General features: G+C 41.4%; 1 protein-coding gene across 1 annotated transcript in view; it reads left to right on the forward strand.

The window, feature by feature from the left end:
- The first annotated feature begins 15,667 nt into the window (after positions 1–15,667).
- RLF (RLF zinc finger) overlaps positions 15,668–24,834 on the forward strand; it is an 83,060-nt gene continuing 73,893 nt past the window's right edge. The window contains exon 1 of the mRNA XM_060020079.1: positions 15,668–15,901. Coding sequence (XP_059876062.1) covers positions 15,668–15,901 — 234 coding nt within the window. The remainder of the gene's footprint in view (positions 15,902–24,834) is intronic.

The following is a 24,834-nucleotide window of genomic DNA, read 5'->3' on the forward strand; positions in this document are numbered from 1 at the left end:
CTGTTGCTCCACATCCTCACCAGCGTTCCATGTTGTCAGCGTTCTGGATTTGGCCATACCAATAGGTGTATAGTGGTATCTTACAATTGTTTTAACTTGCATTTCTCTAATGACATATGTGGAGCATCTTTTTATATGCTTATTTGCCATCTGAGGTGTCTGTTAAGATGTTTGAGGTGTCTGTTAAGATGTTTAGCCTATTTTCTAATCAGGTTGTTTGTTTTCTTACTGTTGAGTCTAAGAGTTCTTTGTTTATTTTGGATAGCAGTCCTTTATCAGATATATCTTTTGCAAATATTTTCTCCCAGTCTGTGGTGTCTTTCCAATCTCTTGACATTGTCTTTCACAAAGCAAAAAATTTTAATTTTAATTAAGCTCAGCTTATTCTTTATTTCATGGATTGTGTCTTTGGTATTTTATCCACAAAGATATCACCATAGGTTTTCTCCTGTTACCTTCTAGGAATTTTACAGTTCTGCATTTTACACTTAAGTCTATGATCCATTTCAAGTTAATTTTTGTGAAGGGTGTAAGGTCTGTGTCTGGATTTTTTTTTTTCATGTGGATGTCCAGTTGTTCCAGCACCATTCGTTTGAGACTATGTTTGCTCCATTGTGTTGCCTGTGTTCCTTTGTCAAAGATCAGCAGATTATACTCATGTGGCTCTATTTGCGGGTGTTCTATTCTGTTTCATTGATCTATTTGTTTATTCTTTCACAAATAACACACTGCCTTGATTACTGTAGCTTTATAGTAAGTCTCTATTTTTTTTAAACATCCTCATGACTTATTTTATACCTGGAAATTTGTGCCTTTTGACTCCTTTCACTCATTTTGTCAGTCCCCTCCCCCAACCCTCACGCCTGTCTCTGGCAACCACTAGTCTGTTCTCTCTATTCTCTATATCTATGAGCTCAGTGCATTTGTTATTTGTTTTAAGATTCCACATATAAGTGAGATCATACAATATTTGTCTTCTCTCTCTGACTTATTTCACTTAGGATAATGACTTCAAAGTCCATCAATGTTGTTGCAAATGGCAGGATTTCATTCTTTTTAATGGCCAAGTAATATTCCGTTATACATATATATCACATTTTCTTTATCCTTTCGTCCATCGATGGACACTTAGGGCCACAACTTAGGTTGTTCCTGTGTCTTGACTATTTTAAATAATGCTGCAATGAACATGGAGGTACATATATCTTTTCGAATTAGTGCTTTCATTTTCTTTGGATAAATACCCAGTAGTGGAATTGTTGGATCCACTGGTAGTTCTATTTCTAATTTTTTGAGGAAACTCTGTATTGTTTTCTATAGTGGTTGCGCCAATTTACATTCCCACCCACAGTGCATAGGGTTCCCTTTTCTCCACATTCTCATATATGTAACTTTATTTTTAAAATTTTTTTAACTAAATTTATTTATTTTATTTATTTATTTTTGGCTGCATTGGGTCTTCGTTGCTGCACCCAGGCTTTCTCTAGTTGTGGCGACCAGGGGCTACTCTTCATTGCGGCGTGCGGGCTTCTCATTGCAGTGACTTCTCTTGTTGTGGAGCACAGGCTCTAGGCACGTGGGCTTCAGTAGTTGTGGCACATGGGCTCAGTAGTTGTGGTGCACTGGCCCAGTTGCTCTGTGACATGTGGTATCTTCCTGGACCAGGGCTTGAACCCGTGTCCCCTGCACTGGCAGGCAGATTCTTAACCACTGTGCCACCAGGAAAGTCCCATATATGTAACTTTAAATTTTCTAGTAGTCACATTAAAAAAAACAAGGTAAAATTAAAATTAATTTAATAATATATTTATTTAATCAAATATATTCAAAATATAACAATTTGAACATGTGATCAATGTAAAATTATGAATGAGATTTTTCAATCTTTTTTTTTCATACTAAGACTTTAAAAACTGATGTGTATTTTACAATCATAGCTCGTCTCATTTTGTATAAGCTGCATTTCAAGTGCTCAGTAGACATATGTGGCCACAGGCTACCATGTTCGGAAATGAAGACGTAAGGTCTCAAAAATGAGACCTTGGGGCTTCCCTGGTGGCACAGTGGTTGAGAGTCTGCCTGCCGTTACAGGGGACGCAGGTTCGTGCCCCGATCTGCTAAGATCCCACATGCCGCGGAGCGGCAGGCCCGTGAGCCATGGTTGCTGAGCTCCGCAACGGGAGAGGCCACAACAGTGAGAGGCCCACGTACCGCAAAAAAAAAAAAAAAAAAAAAAGAGTTGCTTGGCTGAAGAATGACTGTGGAAAAAAAAAATCAATGCTTACTATGATAACATATTCCTCATATGTCCAAGTTGTGAAGAAAGGCAAGATGTACCTAATAAAGTGGTGGGCTTCATAGGAAATCACAGAAATATCTATTTATAACGATAGCCAACACTTATTTAGCACTTTCTATGTGTCAGGCACTGTACCATGAGCTTCACAAGGGTTATCTCATTTCCTTTAATCTTCACAATGCTTGATAAGGCAGTAATAATGGTTGACATTTATATAATATTGTTCTAAAAATTTTGCATATATTAATGCATTTGATCCTCAGGCAATCCCATAATGCTATTTCCTTTTTTCTTCAATAAATTTATTTATTTTATTTATTTATTTTTGGCTGCATTGGGTCTTTGTTGTTGTGCTCGGGCTTTCTCTAGTTGCGGTGAGCGGGGGCTACCCTTCCTTGCGGTGCACGGGCTTCTTATTGCGGTGGCTTCTCTTGTTGCAGAGCATGGGCTCTAGGCATGCGGGCTTCAGTAGTTGTGGCACTCGGGCTCTAGCGCGCAGACTCAGTAGTTGTGGCGCACGGGCTTAGTTGCTTCGCGGCATGTGGGATCTTCCCGGACCAGGGCTCGAACCCGTGTCCCTGCATTGGCAGGCGGATTCTTAACCACTGCGCCACCACGGAAGCCCCCATGATGCTATTTCTATCATTATTCCATTTTAAAGGTCTGAGACACAAAGAAATTAAGAGACATCTAATTGCAGAGCCAGAATTTGTACGCATATTTTTAAAATATATATTACTTATTATTTTTCTTGTCTTAGAGAAGGGTCATGTTGAATGATTTGATTTCAAATGTATTGTTTGAGCAAATTAATCAAAGATCATTTTATACAGCTGAGTGATACTGGGTCATTAAAGATGTTGTGACTGTATAGTATTTGTTGAATTATTTTTTCTCCATGAATAGGATAAAGCAATCCTATCAAGAACCACTAAACTCCTCATAGCTCTGAAAATGTCTTTGGAACAAACACCAATGACAGATAAGCTCTCTTTTTGTTGTAATAGCCTTGGGGAAAGTGGACCTGGAGGGTTATTGAGGCTGATGTCTTATGGGTAGAAACAGGGATGGGAGATCTCATAAAATACTGTCTTGGGCTTTTCAACATTCTTTGTTACAGGGATCCAGTACCACTAAGGTGTGTCTCAAAAGGGTCCCTAACTTCATGTGTGTGGCTAGTCACGAGCTTTCTAAGGAGACTCTTGAATTATAAGAATGTGTACCAGAGAATACCCTGGCGGTCCAGTGGTTAGGACTCGGTGCTTTCACTGCCATTGCCTGCCTAGGTTTGATCCCTGGTTGGGGAACCAAGGTCCTGCAAGCTGTGTGGCATGGCAAAAAAAAAAAAAAAAGGACTCCCCTGGTGGTCCTGTGGCTAAGATTCTGAGCTCCCAATGCAGGGGGCCCAGGTGTGATCCCTGGTCAGGGAACTAGATCCCACATGTCTCAACTAAGAGTTCATGTGCCTCAACTATAGATTCCTGCATGCCACAACTAAAGGTCCTGCATGCTGCAGCTAAGACCCAGCACAGCCAAATAAATAAATAAATAAATATTTAAAAATAAAGAATGTGTACCATTTCTTTCCATAGAAAAATATTTTTTTGATTTTTTTTTTTATGTAAAAAAATCATCCTGGGGACTTCCCTGGTGGCAGTGGTTAAGAATCCGCCTGCCAGTGCAGGGGACACAGGTTCGAGCCCTGGTCCGGGCAGATCCCACATGCTGCGAAGCAACTAAGCCCGTGTGCCACAACTACCGAGCCTGCACTCTAGAGCCTGTGAGCCACAACTACTGAGCCTGCAAGCCACAGCTACTGAAGCCCATGCACCTAGAGCCCATGCTCCACAACAAGAGAAACCACCACAATGAGAAGCCTGTGCACTGCAGCGAAGAGTAACCCCAGCTCGCCACAACTAGAGAAAGCCTGTGTGCAGCAACAAAGACCCAACGCAGCCAAAATTTTTTTTTAAACTAATAATTAATTAACTAATTTAAAAATCATCCTGAAATTCATATAGAATCTCAAGGAATCCCCAATAGCTAAAACAATCTTGAAAAAGAAGAACAAAGTTGTAGGGCTCACAGTTCCTGATTTCAAAGCTAATCCAAAGCTACAGTAATCAAAAGAGTGTGGTACTGGCATAAAGACAGACATATGGGCCAATGGACAAGAATAGAGTGCCCCCCAAAAAACCCTTGCATATATGGTCAAATGATTTTTGATAAGAATGGCAAGTCCACTGGATGGGGAGAGGTCATGCTGGAGGCTCTAGGGGAGAATCTGTTCCTTACCTCTTCCAGCTTCTGGTGGCTGCTGATATTCCTTGCCTTGTGGTTACACCCCTCCAGTCTCTCCATCCTGCCTTGTCATCTTCTTCCGTGTTATCCTTCTCCACCTCTTTCTTAAAAGGACACTTGTGATTGCATTTACGCTCCACCTAGGTAACCCAGGATAATCTCCCTATCTCAAGATCCATAACTTAATCACATCTGCAAAGGTCTTTTTTCCATATACAGTAACATTTACAGGTTCCAAAGATTAGAACCTGATATCTGTGGGGGCCATTATTTAGCTTACTACCTCCTCATTCTTTGACCACTTCCTTTCTTTAATGAGGAACCAGTAACATGCTTTACTGCCCCAGTCATGGGATCAGCCGTTTCTCCAGAAGTTTTTGTTCCTTTTTAGTGAAGAATGATATTTGAAAGTCAAAATGTAGATGGTAGGTGGGCTTATTGCTACTAGGGTGTCATTCTTGTACATCCTTTCACTAGGACTAGGAAATAGGACACCAACTAGGAAATAACGTATGGGTACACACACACATATACGCACACATACACACATACATTTTGCGTGCATTCTGAAGTGTTGGGCTGGAGTCAGCTTGTATGGGCTTGCAAAAGCCAATAGTTATATATTCAGGAATTCTGTGAGTGACTGTTAAACTAATGGCAGTTTGAATAAGCTATGGTGGGAATATTTACACCATGGAAATCAGCAAACATTACAAATCAGTGGGTTTTTTTCTTATTTCTTTAAAATCAATGTTTTTTTAAAATGAGAAAGCCACTTTACCAGCACACTACTACATATGTATCACACACACATACCCTCTCTCTCTCTCTTTATACATAATATTTGATATTATATACATAAGTATACACAAACACACAGATACACACACACACACACATACATACACCCATTGGGCTCACACCTCTACCTCTAATTCTAGTCCAACATCACACAGTTTGTTCTAGTCTTTCCTGTTTCTATATTTGTAACTATCTTCTCCAGTAGTAAGAAACCTGACTCCCATTATTCTCAATATATTGACTGACTTACTCACTTTCCTGACTGCATGAACCATCTCCTTGGCCCTGTCTCCGCTGACCCTGACCAAGAGAACTGCCTTCTTTGCCCTGAACATGAGGGCCATTTATCTGGCCCTGGACCTACTGGTCCTGATAGACCTTTCAAGCTATACCTAAGCCCCAGCCCTGCCGGCCCAGGCCATCGGAATTGCCTCCTTGGCCTGGGCCCCACCTGCCCTAAACTCAACAGCCAAATCTTGACCTTAGCTCCTCATATTTCCTTCTTTGTCTACCCTTCCCATTAAAAATGCTTATTTCCCTATTCTTTTTAAGTGCGTGGTGACAAGCCATCAATTTGACTCAGTCATGTGGGTTGCCATCTGGGACATGCTTGTAAATAATAAAACATTATTTATTATTTATCTGAACTGGAAATCTAACTGATGTCCTGCATTTTTATTTGCCAAAATCTGGCAATCCTAGTTAGAGAGAACTATACAAATAAGCTTCCTTTAATCCTGAAACACCATCTATAACTCAAGACTTCCCTGCCCACGCTGGGCTCCTAGCTCTTCCTGTACTGAGTTCTTTCCACCTCACACTTCTGCTTCAAAGGCACAAGGTGTGCCCCTTTCTACGCTTACTTTCTGTACCACACCTTTTCTCTGCCCTTGACCTGCACATATTGCTTTTGTTCCCCTCCAAAGAGCTGTCAGAGTTACAGACAGTTGCACGCAGTTTAGTCTACAACTAGAGAGTTTAGTTTACTAATTAGTTCATGTGTTTTTATCTCGGAATACTCATAAAGGAGATGCCATCCTCCAGAAAGCTTTACATAGTTAGCCAGTAATTTGTACACCCACAGCATTCTTTTCATTCCTCTACCAGTATTTTTATCTTCTGTTAACCAAAATTTTAGAAACAAAGACCTGATTGAAATGAAAAGGTGTTTATTTGTGGTTTGTTAGGACTGCAGCCCAGGAGACACAGATTCAAGAAGCACTTGAATTGTGTTCCACCGGACTACAAAATGAGGGAGGCTTATAAAAGCCAAAACTGCAAGGTTACAGTTAGTTACATGAGTTGTTTATCAAGAATTATAATTGGAGCTGGCAGGCAGTAAGGGTGCTTGTTAAGTAAGGATTGGTTGGGATCAGAAATGGTTGCATAGTTACAAGGGAGACCTTGAGACCATAAGGTTGCAGCTGGCAGGTGTTGTTCAGAATACAGCTGGTAGTGTTCTTGGGTCTAGTATGGTTCAAAGAAAGTTCACGTTCTCAGTGATGCAGAGAGGTGTCTGAGACCAGATCCTCAATGGTCACCTGACTTCATTTTTGTATGCCTGAACTGTGATTACCCCCATTATAATTTCAATTTGTCATCACTTCTTATATTGAAAACTATCTATTTTATATGTTTGTTGTGGAATTATCTCCAGAGTAGACTGTTCAGTGAAAAAATAAAATAAAATAAGGAGAAGAACTAGAATAAAGGGAATAAAGCTACTGTATACAAAGCTGTGAATAAAGTATCTCTGAAGGGATAAAAATAAACTGTTTTGCAGCGGTGACTTTCAAGGAGGGAAACTATGAGACTGAGATACAGGGATGTGAGGGAGACACTTTTACTATCTATTCGTTTGTACTAATTTAAAAAACTAAGTGCATATTTTAATTATTCAAAAATATTTAATTTGGCGGGGTGGCAGGGGGGGAATTCCCTGGCCATCCAGTAGTTGGGACTCCTCACTTCCACTGCAGGGGACATGGGTTTGATCCCTGGCTAGGGAACTAAGGTCGCGCATGCCGCGTGGTGAGGCCAAAAAAGAGAGAAAAATATAATTTTTTAAAGGCGAAATTATCTGCTTATGTAGGTATGCCCCTCCTTAGACAGTAAGCTATTGCTTGAGGTCAGGGACCACATCCATTTCAATTTGTACTCCAAGAGCCCAGCACTGTGTCCAGGTCAGAGCCATAATTTTGGCTCTTTATACATATATAAAAATAGCCTTCCCCCCACTGATTCATTTCCATTGCTATTACTGATATTACCTCAGTTAAATTAAACTGTATTAAATTCTTTAATGTCAAACATAAAAATTAATGAATAATAAAAATGATAAATTTCAAATTCAATTATTAAACTAATTTAAATGAGATAAATGTTAAAATAATAAAGCCTATAAAAACACTGGAATTTTTAAAAAATTAACTCTGTTGAGGAATAGTACACAAACAATAAAACACCCATTTAAGTGGGTTTGATGAATTCTGACAAACGTATGTACACATGTAATGACCACAATCAAGAGATAAAAAATTTCTGTTACCCCAAAAAGTTCTAGGTCCCCCCTTCTCAATCAATTTTAACCTCCCACCCTTGGCCACTGGCAACCACTAAATAATCACATTACCATCTATTAATAGATTTCAAATATATTTAACTACACACATTTAATTTATTAACAGAAAGTCTGTATTTTGCTATTAAATCAAAAAGCAAATGCTGGCCCACAAAAAAAAAAGTGCATAGTTTGACCATGTTCTTGTTTCAATTCATCTTTTTTTCTCATTCTTTATGAGAGAGTAAATTTGTCATGTGGCATAAGAAGGAAAAGTGGAGGGGCTTCCCTGGTGGCGCAGTGGTTGAGAGTCCGCCTGCCAATGCAGGGGACACGGGTTCGTGCCCCGGTCCGGGAAGATCCCACATGCCGCAGAGTGGCTGAGCCTGTGAGCCACGGCTGTGGAACCTGTGCGTCCGGAGCCTGTGATTCTTACAGGAAGAAGGTAACATTACATTGAACCTCTACAATTCTTCATACACTGTGCAATTTTCAAATAAAGTACTAAGCAATTAAAAAAAAAAGAAGGAAAAGTGGAAAGACTGCTGTATTTTCAAGAGCAATACTAGCAATTGCCATTTATTGAGCATCTAATATGCACCAGGCACCATACTGACCCTTTACATGAATCCATTTTCTCATTCCATTTTCACAGCCACCCCAACAGCTGGGTGTTCATTATTAAAATCATTTTGCGTGTGGCTTAGAAGTACCCCTGACCTCAACTAAGTATGGTTAACACAAATGCATCACACATTTAACAATACCCCAAATCTCCAAGCTCTAAACAACCCACCACATACTTAAGTAGCAGTAAATCCTGTTAAACCAGGTGCCCTCCCTAGTTCTCAGAAATAACCAGAACTACCACTGTCACTCTGTGGCTCAAGGATCGCTGATCTTGTCCAAGTCTGTGCTGCCCTTTCCTTGACGAGTGAACGTTTCACCTCTGGCCCAGTGTCTACTCTGGAGCCAACTCCCACAGGGCTGTCCTGGAGCCCTCCTCCCTCTCCAGGGTGTGAGGGTTGCTCACAAAGATTCTCCAGTAGTCCTGGGATTCTGAATTCACTATTCCAGAAACAAAGGTCTTCTAGGGGGCAGTGTAGATTTACTCCTTGGGCTGACCTAAGGAGGTAGCTCTGCACAAGTTGAAATTCAAGTTACACGTAAAAGATGAAGCTTGAGACTCAGAGAAGTTAAAAATCTTGGTCAAGATCACCAGCTGGTCAGCAACAGAATTAGGATTCAATCTCAGTCTGTCTGACTTCCAAACAACGACTGCTTTTCACTTTATTGGGCTATCTTCCTGACCATTCTTTAGACTAAAGGGAAAAGGACATAGCAAGTAAGGAGTAATTAAATAAATATATGCGGAGCAACTGCTCTGTGCCAGGCCCCAATCTATGACATGAACAAAAGAGAAAAGACAGAACTTGTGAGGAGAAATGTTCTTTGGGGAGAACCAGGTCTCAGTTAAAGCAGAGAGGAGACTGATGCTCTCGGGGATTTTGCTGATGAAAAATTACAAGTTCCATGCATTGTAACCCATGCAATCGCTCATGAAATATTCAAGCTCACAAGGGCCTGGGGCTGCGTTAGGTGCTGAAATGGAGTGGGGAACAAACAGATATGAACACTGTCTGCAAGTTTACAATCTCATGGAGGGGGAGGGATAAACAAATAAATGAACACTCACATGTATAATTACAGATTGTGGTAAGTGCTATGAAGGGAAAAGAACAGCTTGCTAGAAGAGAGAAAAGAAAGGAACCTACTTTAAAAGAAGAACCCCAAAGATTGAGAAGGCACTGGACAGGTGAAGAATGTTTCAGAGAGAACAGCAAGTACAAAGGCCCTGAAGTAATAAAAAAATGAGGGCTTGGGCTTCCCTGGTGGCGCAGTGGTTGAGAGTCCGCCTGCCGATGCAGGGGACACGGGTTCATGTCCCGGTCCGGGAAGATCCCACATGCCGCGGAGCGCCTGGGCCCGTGAGCCATGGCTGCTGAGCCTGCGCGTCCAGAGCCTGTGATCCGCAACGGGAGAGGCCACAACAGTGAGAGGCCCGCATACCGCAAAAAAAACAACAACACAAAAACAACAAAGAAACAAAACAAAACAAAAAAATGAGGGCTTGAGGAGTTGAAGGAAGGCCAGTGTAGCTGGGGCCGCTCAACTATCACTGGATGATACTGTGTCTCAATTCCATTTAGTGCAAGTGGGAGGGAGTTCCAGAAAGAGGTGACAGATTGAGCAAAGACACAGAGGCAGGAAAACTATAAAGTGCGGCGGAGGGGTGACATGTTTGGGGAGCTAACAAGCAACTCTGTGCTCTTAGGAGTAGCAAGCGGTTGAACTTAAAAGCCAGGTTGAGTATTTGTATTCTATTTGAAGCAAGAAGGGGCTAACATGTTTAAACAATGGAGGTAAATTTAGGAAGATGGCCAGGGAGTAAGTGGATGACCTGGAAACAGCGATATCCTTGGAGCGCTCTTGCAATAGCCCAAGCAAGAGGAAAGTAAGACTTGCCTAAGGGTAGGTGGTACAATGAAGGAACTGCCCCTTCCTTATAACCAACAGATATAAAATTCCCCAAAAGGAAGAGCAAAGAAGAGTTGTCCAGGGGAAATCTCTGGCAGGAGGGAAAAGGTTGAAACAGTGTCTGTGAGGTTTTCAGAGTTTCCACCTCCTTTGGGGGTTCTCTACCTTTGAGGCCCCTGACTCTTCATCAAAACACAGCAACAAAGCCTCCTAGCAAGGAATACCTAAGTTCCTGGGGTTCCCGTGAGCTGATGAGAGCAAGTCCAAAGGAGAGGGCCTGGGAAGGAGTGGTGACAGTCATGGGGGATAATCACTCAAAAGGAGGTTCTAGGGTATAAATACTGCTACATCATGTGGCAGCTACTCCCTCCCACCAAGCTCTTCTTAGACCTTTAGAAGATATGTTCTCTTTCCCTGGGCATGGCTAAGTGGAAATAGGTCAGACATGGGTGGAAGAAAATTTCCTAAGGACAAATTGATAGGATTTGGCATCTAACCTGATTAGATTTTGAGGAAAGGAAAGAGAGAATAGAAAATAATTATGAGAGAAGCCTGGGTGTTGGAACAGGGGTGATTTAAGATCTTTTAGCTGCCTTTACACGACTCTTACCCTCCGTAAGCAACCTTCTGATGCTAATATTTTTCCCAAGCCAACTTTTCTATAGGTATGCCATTATATTTCTTAGGATAAATTAGTAAATTGGGCTTTTGTGATTTAATCACCACCTAGGTGAAATGACACAATCAAGTTCTTGAATTTGCAAGTTAGAAATCCTAGCCTGGGACTTCCCTGGTGGCGCAGTGGTTAAGAGTTCGCCTGCCTGTGTGGCGGACGTGGGTTTGATCCCTGGTCCAGGAAGATCCCACATGCCACGGAGCAACTAAGCCCGTGCACCACAACTACTGAGCCCGTGCGTCACAACTACTGAAGCCTGCACACCTAGAGCTTGTGCTCCGCAGCAAGAGAAGCCACCACAATGAGAAGCCTGCACGCTGCAACGAAAAGTAGCCCCCACTCGCCACAACTAGAGAAAGCACAAGTGCAGCAACCTCATATCCCCTTATAGCACAACCCCATTTTTATGCCCTTTTTCACAGAAAAATCTTCTCAAAGGGGTTAATTCTCCCCACCCTATCCCTTTGCTTTTCACTTCTTCTTGAATTAATTCTTCAACCCTCTCTAGTCAGGGTCCATACCAGACAGCCACAGAAACTTCTGTAGTTAAGGTTATCAACAATACTCATGATGTCGTATCAAATGATCACTTTCTGTCCTCATCTTACCCAAACTCTTGTTAATGGTCTACACCACTGACTATTCTCTTCCTGCTACTTTATTCTTTTGTCCTCAGAAATATCACATTCTTCTGGTTTTCCCTCCACCTCTTTGGTTGCTTCTTCTCAACATTCTTTGCTGGCTGGATCCTATTCTTCTGACATGTTGATCTTGGAGTGGTCCAGGACTCTCCTCTTTTTTCTGTTTGAGGTCACAAACTGTCAACTCATCACCCAAACTGAACTCACATGTGGGTATTATATGTCTTGCAGTTTTTACAATGCGAAATTGTGTTTAAAAAAAAAACAAGCCCATACTTCCAATTTCTCTTGGAGAATTAGATCTAGCAAAATAGGGTTTGCATTCTCACACTGCTGTAATTTGCTGGAGCTGAGTACCTTCTGCCTGGGTCATTTCTTTTTGTGTGTGTGGTTTAAACAGCAGAAATTTATTTTCTCACAGTTATAGAGTCTTTAAACCCAAGATCCAGATGTCAGCAGGATTGGTTTCTTCTGAGGCCTCTCTCCTGGGCTTCCAGATGGTCACCTTCTCACTGTGTCCTCACATGGTCTTTCGTCTGTGCACATGGAACCCTGGTGGCTGTGCATCCAAATTTCCTCTTCTTATAAAGACACTGGTCAGATTGGGTTAATATCATGCTTTGTAACAGTCAGATTGAATTAGTACCCTAACAACCTCACTTTAACTTAATTGTCTTTTTAAAGGCTCTGTCTTCAAAAACAGTAACATTCTGAGTTACTGGGGGTTAGGGTTTCAACATTATCAATTTTCGGGGGCAAAATTCATCCCATAACATCTTTATGATCTTTGTTGATTATAAAAGTAATCTATGCTTTTTTAAAATCAAATTATACAGAAATGTGTAAGTAGAAAGTCAAAGTCTCCTGTCATCTCACTTCTCATGACAATATCTCCCAACAGTTAGGCGTAATCAGTGTTTCTTGAAAGAATGAGTGAGTGAGCATGGGGTGGGCTTCATATTACACCTGAAAAAAGTGAGGCACCAAAGAGGCTAAGCAACCTTTTCTAGGTTATAAAACTAGTTAATGAAAAGAGAACCAGGACTTCCCTGGTGGCGCAGTGGTTAAGAATCCACCTGCTGATTCAGGGGACAGGGTTCGAGCCCTAGTCTGGGACATCCCACATGCCACAGAGCAACTAAGCCCATTCGCCACAACTACTGAAGCCTGCACACCTAGAACCTGTGCTCCACAACAAGAGAAGCCACCGCAATGAGAAGCTCATGCACTGCAACAAAGAGTAGCCCCTGCTTGCCACAACTAGAGAAAGCCCACGCACAGCAATGAAGACCCAACACAGCCAAAAAATAACTAAATAAAATAAATTTTTAAAAAGTGAACCATACCCAGTTCTACTAATTTCTCATCCAACGTTCCTTCTACTATCTTATGCTACTCCTTTTTTATATTTGTTGTAATTTTTGAATAAAGACGTGTTCCTCATTTTTAATGTTAAAGTGGGTAAGTTGAAGATTTTATATTTCTCTTTATAAGTTACCAAACCTGGGAATTCCCTGGCGTGCCTGGGTCATTCCTTAACCAGTTCGCTACTTCCAAACATCTAATATCCAGCCAGCTTTACTCATTTAGGTCACCTGTCTAAGTCACGTAGGAATATGAGTTTATGACGCCTGATTTACCTTTCCCCAGGTAATCTCATCTAGTCCCACTTAAATACCATAAACTTTTACATTTTCTTCTTTTGTTTAACAAATATGGATTGCCCACATGCCAGGAACTACCTTACCAGACACTAGGGATATAGCATTGAGTAAAATAAGTCACCCTACTTTCAAAGAATTTACCTTCTAGCAGGTGAGACACACAAAATAGTGATAATGTAAAGCCAATTAATATGAACAAAATGAAAAGACAGCAAGGGATAGAGAAGGCTATTTTAGACAGGGTCATCTGCCCCTGTGAGGTCATACTTGAACCTGAACGAAATGAAAAAAGGAAGGATTCCCCAGAGAGAGGAAACAATAAGTACAAAAGTCATGGAGATTGTCTGTCTTGTTTAAGAATGGCAAGGTCAGTGTGGCTGGAGCCCAATGAGTGAGATGAAGTGGTGGGAAGAGCATTTGGAGAGGTAACAGGGCAAATACAGATAGGACTTTGTAGGCTCTGGTAAGGATGAGGGGGAGCCACTAGAATGTTCTGAGCAGGGGGGAGTGATGTGATCTGAACTATGTTTTGTTTTGTTTTTAATTTATTTTGGTTGCGCCAGGTCTTAGTTGTGTCTGGCGGGCTCCTTAGTTGTGGCTCACCAGCTCCTTTAGTTGTGGCATGTGTGCTCCTTAGTTGAGGCTCGTGGGTTCCTTAGTTGTGGCATGCAAACTCTTAGTTGCAGCATGCATGTGGGATCTAGTTCCCTGACCGGGGATCGAACTCGTATCCTGTGTATTGGAAGGTGGATTCTTCACCACTGCATCACCAGGGAAGTCCCTGAACTATGTTTTAAAAGGAGTTATGTGGCTATCCTGTGGAGAACTGACTGGAGGAGGGCAAGAATAGAAATAGCTAGTTTACTGAAAAGGCGTGCGGGCTTCAGTAGTTGTGGCACGTAGGCTCAGTAGTTGTGGCTCGCAGACTCTAGAGCACAGGCTCAGTAGTTGTGGCGCATGGGCTTAGTTGCCCCGCGGCATGTGGGATCTTCCCGGACCAGGGCTCGAACTCGTGTCCCCTGCATTGGCAGGTGGATTCTTAACCATGGAGTCACCAGGGAAGTCCATGTGCATCTTTAATTTTACTAAGTGTTACACATTCTTCTCCTAAATGATGTACCAATTTATACTTCCACCAGCAGTACATAAGTTCCATTTTCCTAACTCCTAACACATGGTACTAATTTAAAATTTCTGCCAATCTGATGGGTATGAAATTATATCTCACTGTTGTTTTAATTTGTACTTTGATAGTTACAGTAAAGTTAAATATCTTGTCATGGGTTTATTGGCCATTTGGGTTTCTTTTTTTGGTGATCTACCTCAATATCCTTTCTCTACTTTTCTATTGGATTGTTTGCTTTTTTCCTTTTGATTTTGGGAACTTCTTGGGATATTAATCCTTTGATGGCTATATATATGGTGAATATTGTCTAATCTTTCGCTTGTTGTGTGCCATCTTTTAAAACTTCTCTTATTACAGAATTAACAAATTTTAATGCAGTAAAGCTAACAATATTTTGCCTTATGGTGTGTGTTTTTTGGATCTTATTTAAGAAAGTCTTCTCTATTTTGCTAACATAAAGATATTTATATTTTCTTTACTCCATCCAGCATTTAATTTTTGGATATGCTCTGAGGTAAAAATCCAATTTAACTTTTTCTTCCCCCTTTTGGAAAAAAATGTTCCAGCGCCATTTATTGAAAAGTTCACCCTTTACCTACCGACTTGTAATGCCCTCTCTATTATAAACCACGTTCCCATGGGCTAGTCTTCATTTCGGCCTCACAACCTCCACTGGCTTGCTTATTTTTCTTCTACTGGGGATGCTTTCCTTTATCGCTCTTCTCAGGGCTGCATCTCTCTCGTTCTTCAGATCGCAGCTCAAATGTCATTCCTCCATATCTAGATTATATCTACAGGTATGTCCGTCTCGGGGACCCCACGACTCCAAAAGGTCTGGAAGGACTGCAGTGGGCAGGAGCTACTGCTCAGCTGTTGCCAGGCCGTTGCCCGGGCGGCTATCGGGGAGGCCGCAGAGGGGAGGAACATCCCGAGTTCGAGTGACGGAATCCAGCGGGCGCCAGAGTCGCCCAGGGGTGCGTCACAGAGCGCGGTCGACCGGGGGCGGGGCCAGGTCTGAGTCACGTGGCTTGGTTGCCTACGCGCTGCTGGGCCGTGGGAAGATGGCGGACGGAAAGGGAGACGCCGCCGTCGCCGGGGCTGGGGCTGAGGCTCCGGCGGGAGTCGGAGCCGGAGACGGAACCGAGACAGAGTCCATGGCTCGGGGTCATAGCCCTGCATCTCCGGTGCCGGGAGCCTCAGGGCTGCGACCTTGTCTGTGGCAGCTGGAGACAGAGCTGAGGGAGCAGGAGGTGTCGGAGGTCTCATCTTTGAACTACTGCCGGAGCTTCTGCCAGGTGAGGGGCGGACTGGCTGGCTGAGGGCGGCAGGGCGGGGAGGCCAGGGGAAGAGGCCCCGGACCCGTTGCTGCAGCCGGGGCCGGACTGAAAGGCGCCACCTCCATGTCTTGCCGCGCCCCCGGGCCGGGAAGGCCCAGTTCGGAAGCCCGACCGCTGGCCCCCCTCAGCCACTGCCCGACTTCGGCCACCGCCAGGGCGGGTTGCGCTGGGTTAGACTGAGAGCCCGAAGGGCGCCGGCAGCTCCCTGGAAGGGCCGTGCCCTGTCGTCGTTGCCTGTCCCCCCGGCTGGTGGTTGGAGCGCCATTGCCTCCTGAGGGATTGATTGCTCGCTCGTTCCTTCCCGGAGATGCTTTTTTGAGTAGAGTGCAGATCTCCAAATTGTAAAACCTGGGTTTTCCTAAATAATCCGGAGATATATGTTGGGGCCAGAGACTTATGTTTGGAGTCAACGTCTTCTGGGCCCCTAAAAGGTATGACAGTTGGCTTTGAAAGACGTCTAGGGCTTTCTGCTTAAGGATTGTGGAGCTGGTTGGCTGTTTGGTTTTTGCTGCCTTTTTTGGGGGGGGCATCAAAGCTGTTCTTTCGCCTCTTCTATATTCCTTTGAGAATTGTGCTGCCAGAAATGAGGCTCGTGATCCTTGTAGTGGTTATTAGGCTCTTTGAGTAGAAGAGGATTGGGAAAGATGAGGAGTGTGGTCTCTCTTGGCAGTTCTGTGACCATTTCTGTGCCGTAGTAGGTCCTAAACCTATGATTACATATTTCTTGGTATGCTTAGTTTCGTTTCCAGGATCACGCCGAGATTTTTCTTTATAAATTTAAAGATGTGCCATTATTATTTCTACGTCTGCTTGTTTGTTCTAATCAGGTTTTGGAGCCGCCCCTCTGCTTCTCACCTGGTGCACCTTAGAAAATGCAAAATAATCGTTGGCACTTGGGCTCTTAATGAGTAGTTGAGTGTGCTGAATAAATTGCGGTGTTCCACAGTTACAATTTTGAGGGACAATTTGCTCTGTTGGTCCGGAGAAGAATCAAAAATTGACTTGATTGAATGTCTTTCTCCCTCCTCTCTGCTGAGCCAGAAGCACTTCATCTCTAAATGGGTTTTGTCCTTGCTAATCTTTTCCATACGTTGTATCACTCCAGTTTTTATGTCTACAACCGTCAGCCTTTCCCTGAACTCTGAAGTACTAAGGTGTTCTTTGCTTCTTCACTAGCAGTGAACATTCTTAGTACACATATTTACTTTACAAACTTTTACTGACTCCATAGGATGGTGCCAAACACTTTACCAAGTGCTGAGGAAACGTAAATAAGACTGCACTTACCCTTGATGAGCTTACGGTTGGGAGGCGGTAGTAGAAATAACAGTATTGTCAATGCAGTTTTGGTAATGATGGAAGAGGAGGCGTTGTAGAAATACTGGGAGAGGCCAGTTTAGATGGGGTGGCCTGGGAAGGCCCTATGGCTGAAGGGATGAAAATGAGTCTTGAATATCGGGGAAGGGGGTGGTATTCCAGAGTCAAAGGTAGAGATGAGAAGGAAAACAGTGCTTTGGGAGAAGAGGGAGCTAATTGGACCCGGATTAGTGAGGAGGAGAGCAGAAAAACTGTTGGTTTTGGGTAAGCCTCCTAAGCTTGCGTTGTCTTCCTAGAAGAATAGCAAGAATGGATATAACCCATCAAATTGAAGCTTGTCAGAGGATAACATATATATATATATTCTGCTTTATGCCTACTGCTGGCAGCTCTGATTTTATTTTAACTGAATTTTAATGTATTGAGTCTTAGTGATACTTAGATATGTGAGGGCACAGAAGAATTTTAAAAAGGAAGTACTTTTGTAATTTGTCTTTCTTATGAAGTTCTTTTTTTTGGCCTGAAGTTTTCCCAAAACAATGTTTTGCAGTAACAAAATAAAAGGAGTATCTGTGACGGTATGTTGTAATAGAAAGCACATTGGATTGCGAGTTAGTTGGGTCCTAATTATGACTTTACCACTTACTAGTTAATAACCTGGGGCAAACTATGACTGTGAGATTGTTTTGTTTTCTGACCTTTATCTTGTAGTGCTTTATACGAACAGCAGACAGAAAGTTTATATTCAACCCTTCACAGTATTTATCACAATATTTTTGTTACATTTTCCCCATAGCCCAGATAAAATCAGTAGAGTATCCTTTCTTACCAGATACAGAAAAGTTTTTTAAAATTTTATGATGAAGTAGGAATAATTTCACTATCCAAATTTGGTTGAATAGCTTTTGGTTTCACATTTGAAAGGCAGAATAAAATTTATTCATCTACTGATTGTGTGTGTGCGCCTGACATTGCATTAAGTGCTGGAGATAGGAGCCTGCTCTGCAGGAGCACCTAATGAATGTGTAGAGAGATGTAGTTGTATTACATTATCATAAAGGCCTGACCTGTGCTCTCTGGGATGCTTAACTGCCACAAAATTATTTCCATCATGTGTTTACTTTAGAGATATTGTCTTAAGGACTTATACTGTGCCAAGTAGATCCCTCCTGCAACAGGCTGGGACTGTATTCTCTCTAGCTCTTGCAGCACTTAAAAGAAATGGCTCTGTCTTTGGAATTGCACCAAATCAAGAAATGAACTAACATATGAAAGGATAGAGAAGCTTGTTTCATTCTGGGCATGTTTTCAATTTTCAGAAGTTTGTGAAGATGATCAAAATGAAACTTCAGAAGTAATAGTTACTAAGAAAATGATATTTAGATGAAGTTGTAGTTCGTGAAAATTTGTTTTCAGTGATTATGGGGTGTGTGTGTGTGTGTGTGTGTGCGTGCGTGTGTGTTTTCCCCTTCCCTCAGTTCCTTTTCTGAAAACATTGTCTGCCAGACAGTCAGTGTGGATAAGATTAACTCCAGAAAACAGTCTTTCTTTGTTTTGCTGAAAAATTGATGATATCCTCTCAAATTCTTGCTATATTTTGGGAACCCAGATTCCTGAAGTTTTCCAACTGGCTGTTGTATTTGTAACACAAATTTTGAACACTTTTTTAAAGTAGACTTCATTAATAACTTGAAATTATACTTTGAGACTATCAAGCAGAGTAGTTTTATGAGTAAACCTTGTTTATGAGACACTTTGAGTTCTGGAACTAACAGTGACTTTGTAGATTTTTAAATGTTAAATTAGGTAAGTACTGAATATTTCATTTTCCCTTAGATTAGTGATTGAGTTCAAAGGGCCTAAATCAGATGGGCATACTGGCTTTACCATTTAAACTAGCTGTGTAACCTTGGCGCATGTTATTTTCTTTAAACCTTAGTTTTCTCATTTGCAAATGGAATGATAACAGTACTTACTGTTCTCTATGTAAATACACTGTTGTGTGGACTAAATAAAACAATCTCTGTAAAAAACAATGGCCCCAGAATTATCTGAGTTATCCAGATTTCTTGGAATAAAAAGTCAACAGTCTTGCCCCCAGCTTACTTTTCAGCTCTTACCTAGCCTTTCCCATCACCCCAGTTCTACTGTTACTTATTCAGGAGTACTTGGAGTTCATGGATCAAACTGGGATCTCAGTTACTCCTATGATTAAAATTTTACCTGTGAATTTCCAGGTGCATTATTTTGGAAAAGATGACCTTAATTTTCATTGGATTCTTCAAGATCCAAGACACGTTAGGTTTTCAGTAAATATTTCCCAAGTGACTGATCTACAAAAGGATGGAATTACTCCTTTAACAAAAACTCAGCTCATTAAGCATTTTTATGTCTTTCCCTTTCATTGTGCTGTTCTATCCTTTTCTCTCATTTTCTGCATGACAAGTTTTCCTTCTCTAGGGCCCAGTGCAAATGTTACCTTGTCTGTGAAGCTTTCTTTGATTTTACTAGATAGATTTCCTCTTAGTTGTTTGTGTTCTTTTGACACTTTGCACATACCTATGGTTTTAACTCCTTTCCTTGCTGTCACCGTCTTAGTTCAGGCTTCACAATGTCCTTTTGCAGCAACTCTTCACTAATCTTTCTTGCCTTCTTACTGGCCTTATCAGCAATGCATTTTGATGTTCCTTTTAAATTATAAACATAATCTTGTTGGTCACTTTATTCCCTAAAATTCTTCAATGGTTTTTTCCCCAAAGGCAAGATAAAATTCACACTTATCAGCCTGGCATGCAGAGTCTTTTAGGATCTGGACTTGCTCCACCCCTTACACCCAACTTTTTTTTTTTTTGTCTACCTTCATCCCAGTGTTCATCTCTCAGTCCACTTGATTAACCCCAGGGTCACCCCTTCCTCATCTGCTTATTTATCCTTTAAGACGTGACTCAAATAATAAGTTTTTTAGAGCATTTTCTGATTTCAGCAGACAGAATGAGGTGATTCTTTCACTTAGAATATGGACTCCAGTAGCATCTTGTACATCGGCACGGTACCTCAATGTTTTTGTCCATGTTTATCTCTTCTATTGACTAGTAAACCAACGAGTCTTTGTTGTATACCTGGTACCTAGCAATTAATACAATGCCTGGCCCACAAAACTAATCTGTTGAATGAATTATATTGTAGGAACTTCATAATATACTCAAGAGATGAGTACTTCAAAAAAAACACCTAATGTAAAATCTAGTATGTTAAAAGGCAGTTCTACCATAAGAAATTCCTGTAAAGGAACAGGATAGGAGATTTTGGTCCTTTCTTAGAGACAATACTTGTCAACTTAGCTTACATTAATATAATAAATATAATAAAATACACATTTACATGTGTGGGTTGAGGACTAGTGTTGATGAAGGGAGAAAATAGGAGGCATTATATAGTATTGAGGAAGAGTTACCAGTCTAATAGGACAACAGTTTGGAGATGTTGAGAGAGGGAGGATCAGTCTTCCTAACTCATTGAGGTTGGTGGCCGTGAAGACTCTTGAGCATTACCTCTTTCATTTATTTTTACCTTTTTTCAATTATTTATTTTAAAGGGCTTTTATTAAATGCATTAGCTTTTCTTCTTGTGCTGCCTTCTCCTGGGAGATGTCTAAATAGGAACTAAATGACAGTTATAACAGCAAAAGCTAGCTTTTCAGTGTGTGTAACCAAAACATATTATAAATGTGACCTGTGAAGCAGTGAGAACTTTGGGTGCTGTTATTTACTGTGGTACCACCCAGTCTCTTGTACTGTGGTCCCTAGTGACTTCTGTGTCTACCTGTGGATCATGCTCTTCTGAACAATGTTAGTTAAAAAGTCTAGATAGAACACACCGCTTATTTCAAGACCGCAAAGGCATTGGCAAACTAAAATGTGCTTTGTTTTCATTCAGTTGTAGACATCTGTCATCTCTCCCAGAGGTCTTCTTTGACTATCTTATCTAAAACAGCACTTCCCCATCTTCTTTACACTGCTTTATATTTCTTTTGATCACTGACTCTGTCTGATATGTGTATTTGTCTGTATCCCCACCTGGAATGTAAGCATCATGAGGGTGTTTGTATTGTTTACCCAGTGCCTAGATAGTCCCTGGCACTTAATGGCTATTCAATCAGTATTTATTGATCTTTTATCTCCTTCCTTCCATAAATCCCTGACTAGACTTCTTAAGAGTAACAAGCAAGACTTAGCTTATCTTTATCAAGAAATAGGAACTTTTCTTGTCAGCAGGTTTATGCTGCTTCCTAGTAGGGATCAGGTTTTATTGTTCTTTGTATCTTGATTAACTAAGAGTAGAACCTCATTTTAATTTTATTTATATTTTCTAAGAACTTCCCCTGGTTGCTTATATTCCACAAATATTTAAAGTAATGAATTTTTCAGCAAACTTTCTTAGCCAGATTGAAGCATTTATTTTGGATATGATTGACACCATACTTTACAACCCAAACATAGATTGCAAGATGGTATAAAAAATAGATTCCTAAAACTTTCATTGCTGACATAAGCAACATAGAAACCATATGAAAAAATAGAGGGATATTTAATTTATTGAGCATCTTTTGTGTGCCAGGCACTTGGGTAGGTGGTGGTATTTTCCTTTTACGGTAGAAAACAGACCCAGGGAAATTACGAAACTTTCCCAGGATCACACAGCTGTGGCGAAGTCTTTGACTCCAGAGCCCATGCTGTTTTTCTTATATCAGCATTTCCTAAATTATGTTTTGTTCCATGAAATATACGTATGCATAAGCACTTCTTGAAATAAGGATTATTTGTTCATATAAGTTGGGAAAATGTTGGGATAAACGTTTTTTGTTGTTGTTGTGTTCTGTTTTGTTTTGTTTTGTTTTTGCGGTACGTGGGCCTCTCACTGTTGTGGCCTCTCCCGTTGCGGAGCACAGGCTCTGGACGCGCAGGCCCAGCGGCCATGGCTCACGGGCCCAGGCGCTCCGCGGCATGTGGGATCTTCCCGGACCGGGGCACGAACCCGTGTCCCCTGCATCGGCAGGCGGACTCTCAACCATTGCGCCACCAGGGAAGCCCAGTGTTGTTGTTGTTTTTTAATTAATTAATTAATTTTTGGCTGCTTTGGATCCTTGTTGCTGCGCACAGTCCCCCTCTAGCTGCGGTGTCTTTGCCGCAGTGCGTGGGCCTCTCAGTGCGGTGGCTTCTCCCGTTACGGAGCACGGGCTCCAGGCAAGTGGGCTCAGTAGTCGTGGCTCGTGGGCTCTAGAGCGCAGGCTCAGTAGTTGTGGTGCACGGGCCCAGCTGCTCCGCGGCACGTGGGATCTTCCCGGACCAGGAACCGAACCCGTGTCCCCTGCATTAGCAGGCGGACTCTCAACCACTGCGCCACCAGAGCAGTCCCTAAACATTTTTTTAATATGACACATTGTGACTCTTCTAGAGAGACATTTAAGTATTGTACAACATTTGCCAAAATTAAGGTGTCTAAAACATTTAACATTTGGGAGATTGGGATTGACACATATACACTATTTATACCATGTATAAAATAGATAACTAATGAGAACATACTGTATAGCCCAGGGAACTCTACTTAATGCACTGTGGTGATCTAAATGGGAAGGAAATCCAAAAAAGAAGGGATATGTGTATATGTATAGCTGATTCATTTTGCTGTACAGTGGAAACTAACACAACATTGTAAAGCAACTATACTCCAATAAAAATTAATTTAAAAAAATAAATGAAACATTTTGCCATGTTCTAAACCTTATGTCAGCCCCCAAATCACATGCTTTACTTTCATTATAGTAAGGCAAATTAGTGTGGTGAGGAGTTGATTGCTTTATGTTTCTGCACACCACCGAGTTTTGATTTCCTGTTGTTAGCCTAAACATGACTGTGAGCTTTTTTTTTCCTTTTTGCCTGCATTGGGTCTTTGTTGCTGCGCGTGGACTTTCTCTAGTTGCGGCGAGCAGAGGCTACTCTTTGTTGCAGTGTGCGAGCTTCTCATTGCGGTGGCTTCTCTTGTTGTGGAGCACAGGCTCTAGGCACGTGGGCTTCAGTAGTTGTGGCACGTGGGCTCAGTAGTTGTGGCACGCGGGCTCAGTAGTTGCGGCTCATGGGCTCTAGAGTGCAGGCTCAGTAGTTGTGATGCACAGGCTTAGTTGCCCTGTGGCATGTGGGATCTTCCTTGACCAGGGATTGAACCCGTGTCTCCTGCATTGGCAGGTGGATTCTTAACCACTCTGCCACCAGGGAAGTCCTGACTGTGAGCATTTTATAAAACCAATTTCCCTCCAAAGTCTTCGCAGGTGTTAGATTATACTTATTGTCCCAAATGAAAAATATTTTAATGTATTATAATTTTTTGGAAGTTGAGAATGAATTACATTTCAGACATATTTTGAGTTCAAGTTTATTTATTCATCTAGGTTTACCTATATTTCTGCACATAGCAAGCTTGGGAACTACTGATGTATTTGTCTTTTCTCCTCACTTTTGTGCTGCGCCTGATTTCGCTAATGTGTTTTTTAGAGGACTTTTCTTATTCTTTTTTGGGGGGATCTAGTAGCTTATTGTGCTGACATTTGATCTCATTGTATTTTTACTCTCAAAGAAATAACCTGAGTGTGTCACATTAGCCAGTACAGTAATGCCTTCTAATATGGACACTTATAAGAATTATTACCAGATATGATAGAATGAATGACTTAGCTTGGGAATTGTATTTTTATGATATATGGTTGTGTAAAACAGGCATATTTTCATTTGGGATTTCATTTTCTTTTTTCCATATGTATGTTTAAAATATATAAGGTATCCTGGGCTTCCCTGATGGCACAGTGGTTGAGAGTCCGCCTGCCAATGCAGGGGACACGGGTTCGTGCCCCGGTCTGGGAAGATCCCACATGCCGCGGAGCGGCTAGGCCCGTGAGCCATGGCTGCTGAGCCTGCGCGTCCTGAGCCTGTACTCCACAACGGGAGAGGCCACAACAGTGAGTGGCCCGCGTACCGCCAAAAAAAAATATATATGTATATATATAAGGTATCTTAAAGAAATAAAACTAATTATATATAGTTTTTGTTTTTTGTGACTCCAAACTGATACATGCACATTCTAGAAGCTTAAGACAAGATGTGTAAATGCATAAAGTAAAAAGTGAAAGTACCATGTAGCCTCACTGTTAATAACTTGATGTATTATTCTGATTTTTGGAAAAGCACATATAGTATATGTGTGTATATAAATATTAAAACTTTTAGTTGCCCAAGCAACTCATGAACACATTCTAATTGTAAAAACTTAGAATAATGTAAAAGAAGAGAAAGTTAAGATGAAAACTACCATATACTCCCTATACTTCAGTACTACATTTTCTTAGGTTAACAGTTTGGGAATGTACACTTACAGAATTTTTCCATATGATATGTATTATTTTTAGAAAAATACTGTCAAGTTTATATACTAAAACTTGCTTATTTCATTTAATATATTGTAGATATCTTTTCACATGGAACACACACATATTAACTACATTAAAAAAACTGCATAGTATT

This window comes from Delphinus delphis, chromosome 1 (genome assembly GCF_949987515.2).
Source record: "Delphinus delphis chromosome 1, mDelDel1.2, whole genome shotgun sequence".
Classification (NCBI taxonomy): domain Eukaryota; kingdom Metazoa; phylum Chordata; class Mammalia; order Artiodactyla; family Delphinidae; genus Delphinus; species Delphinus delphis.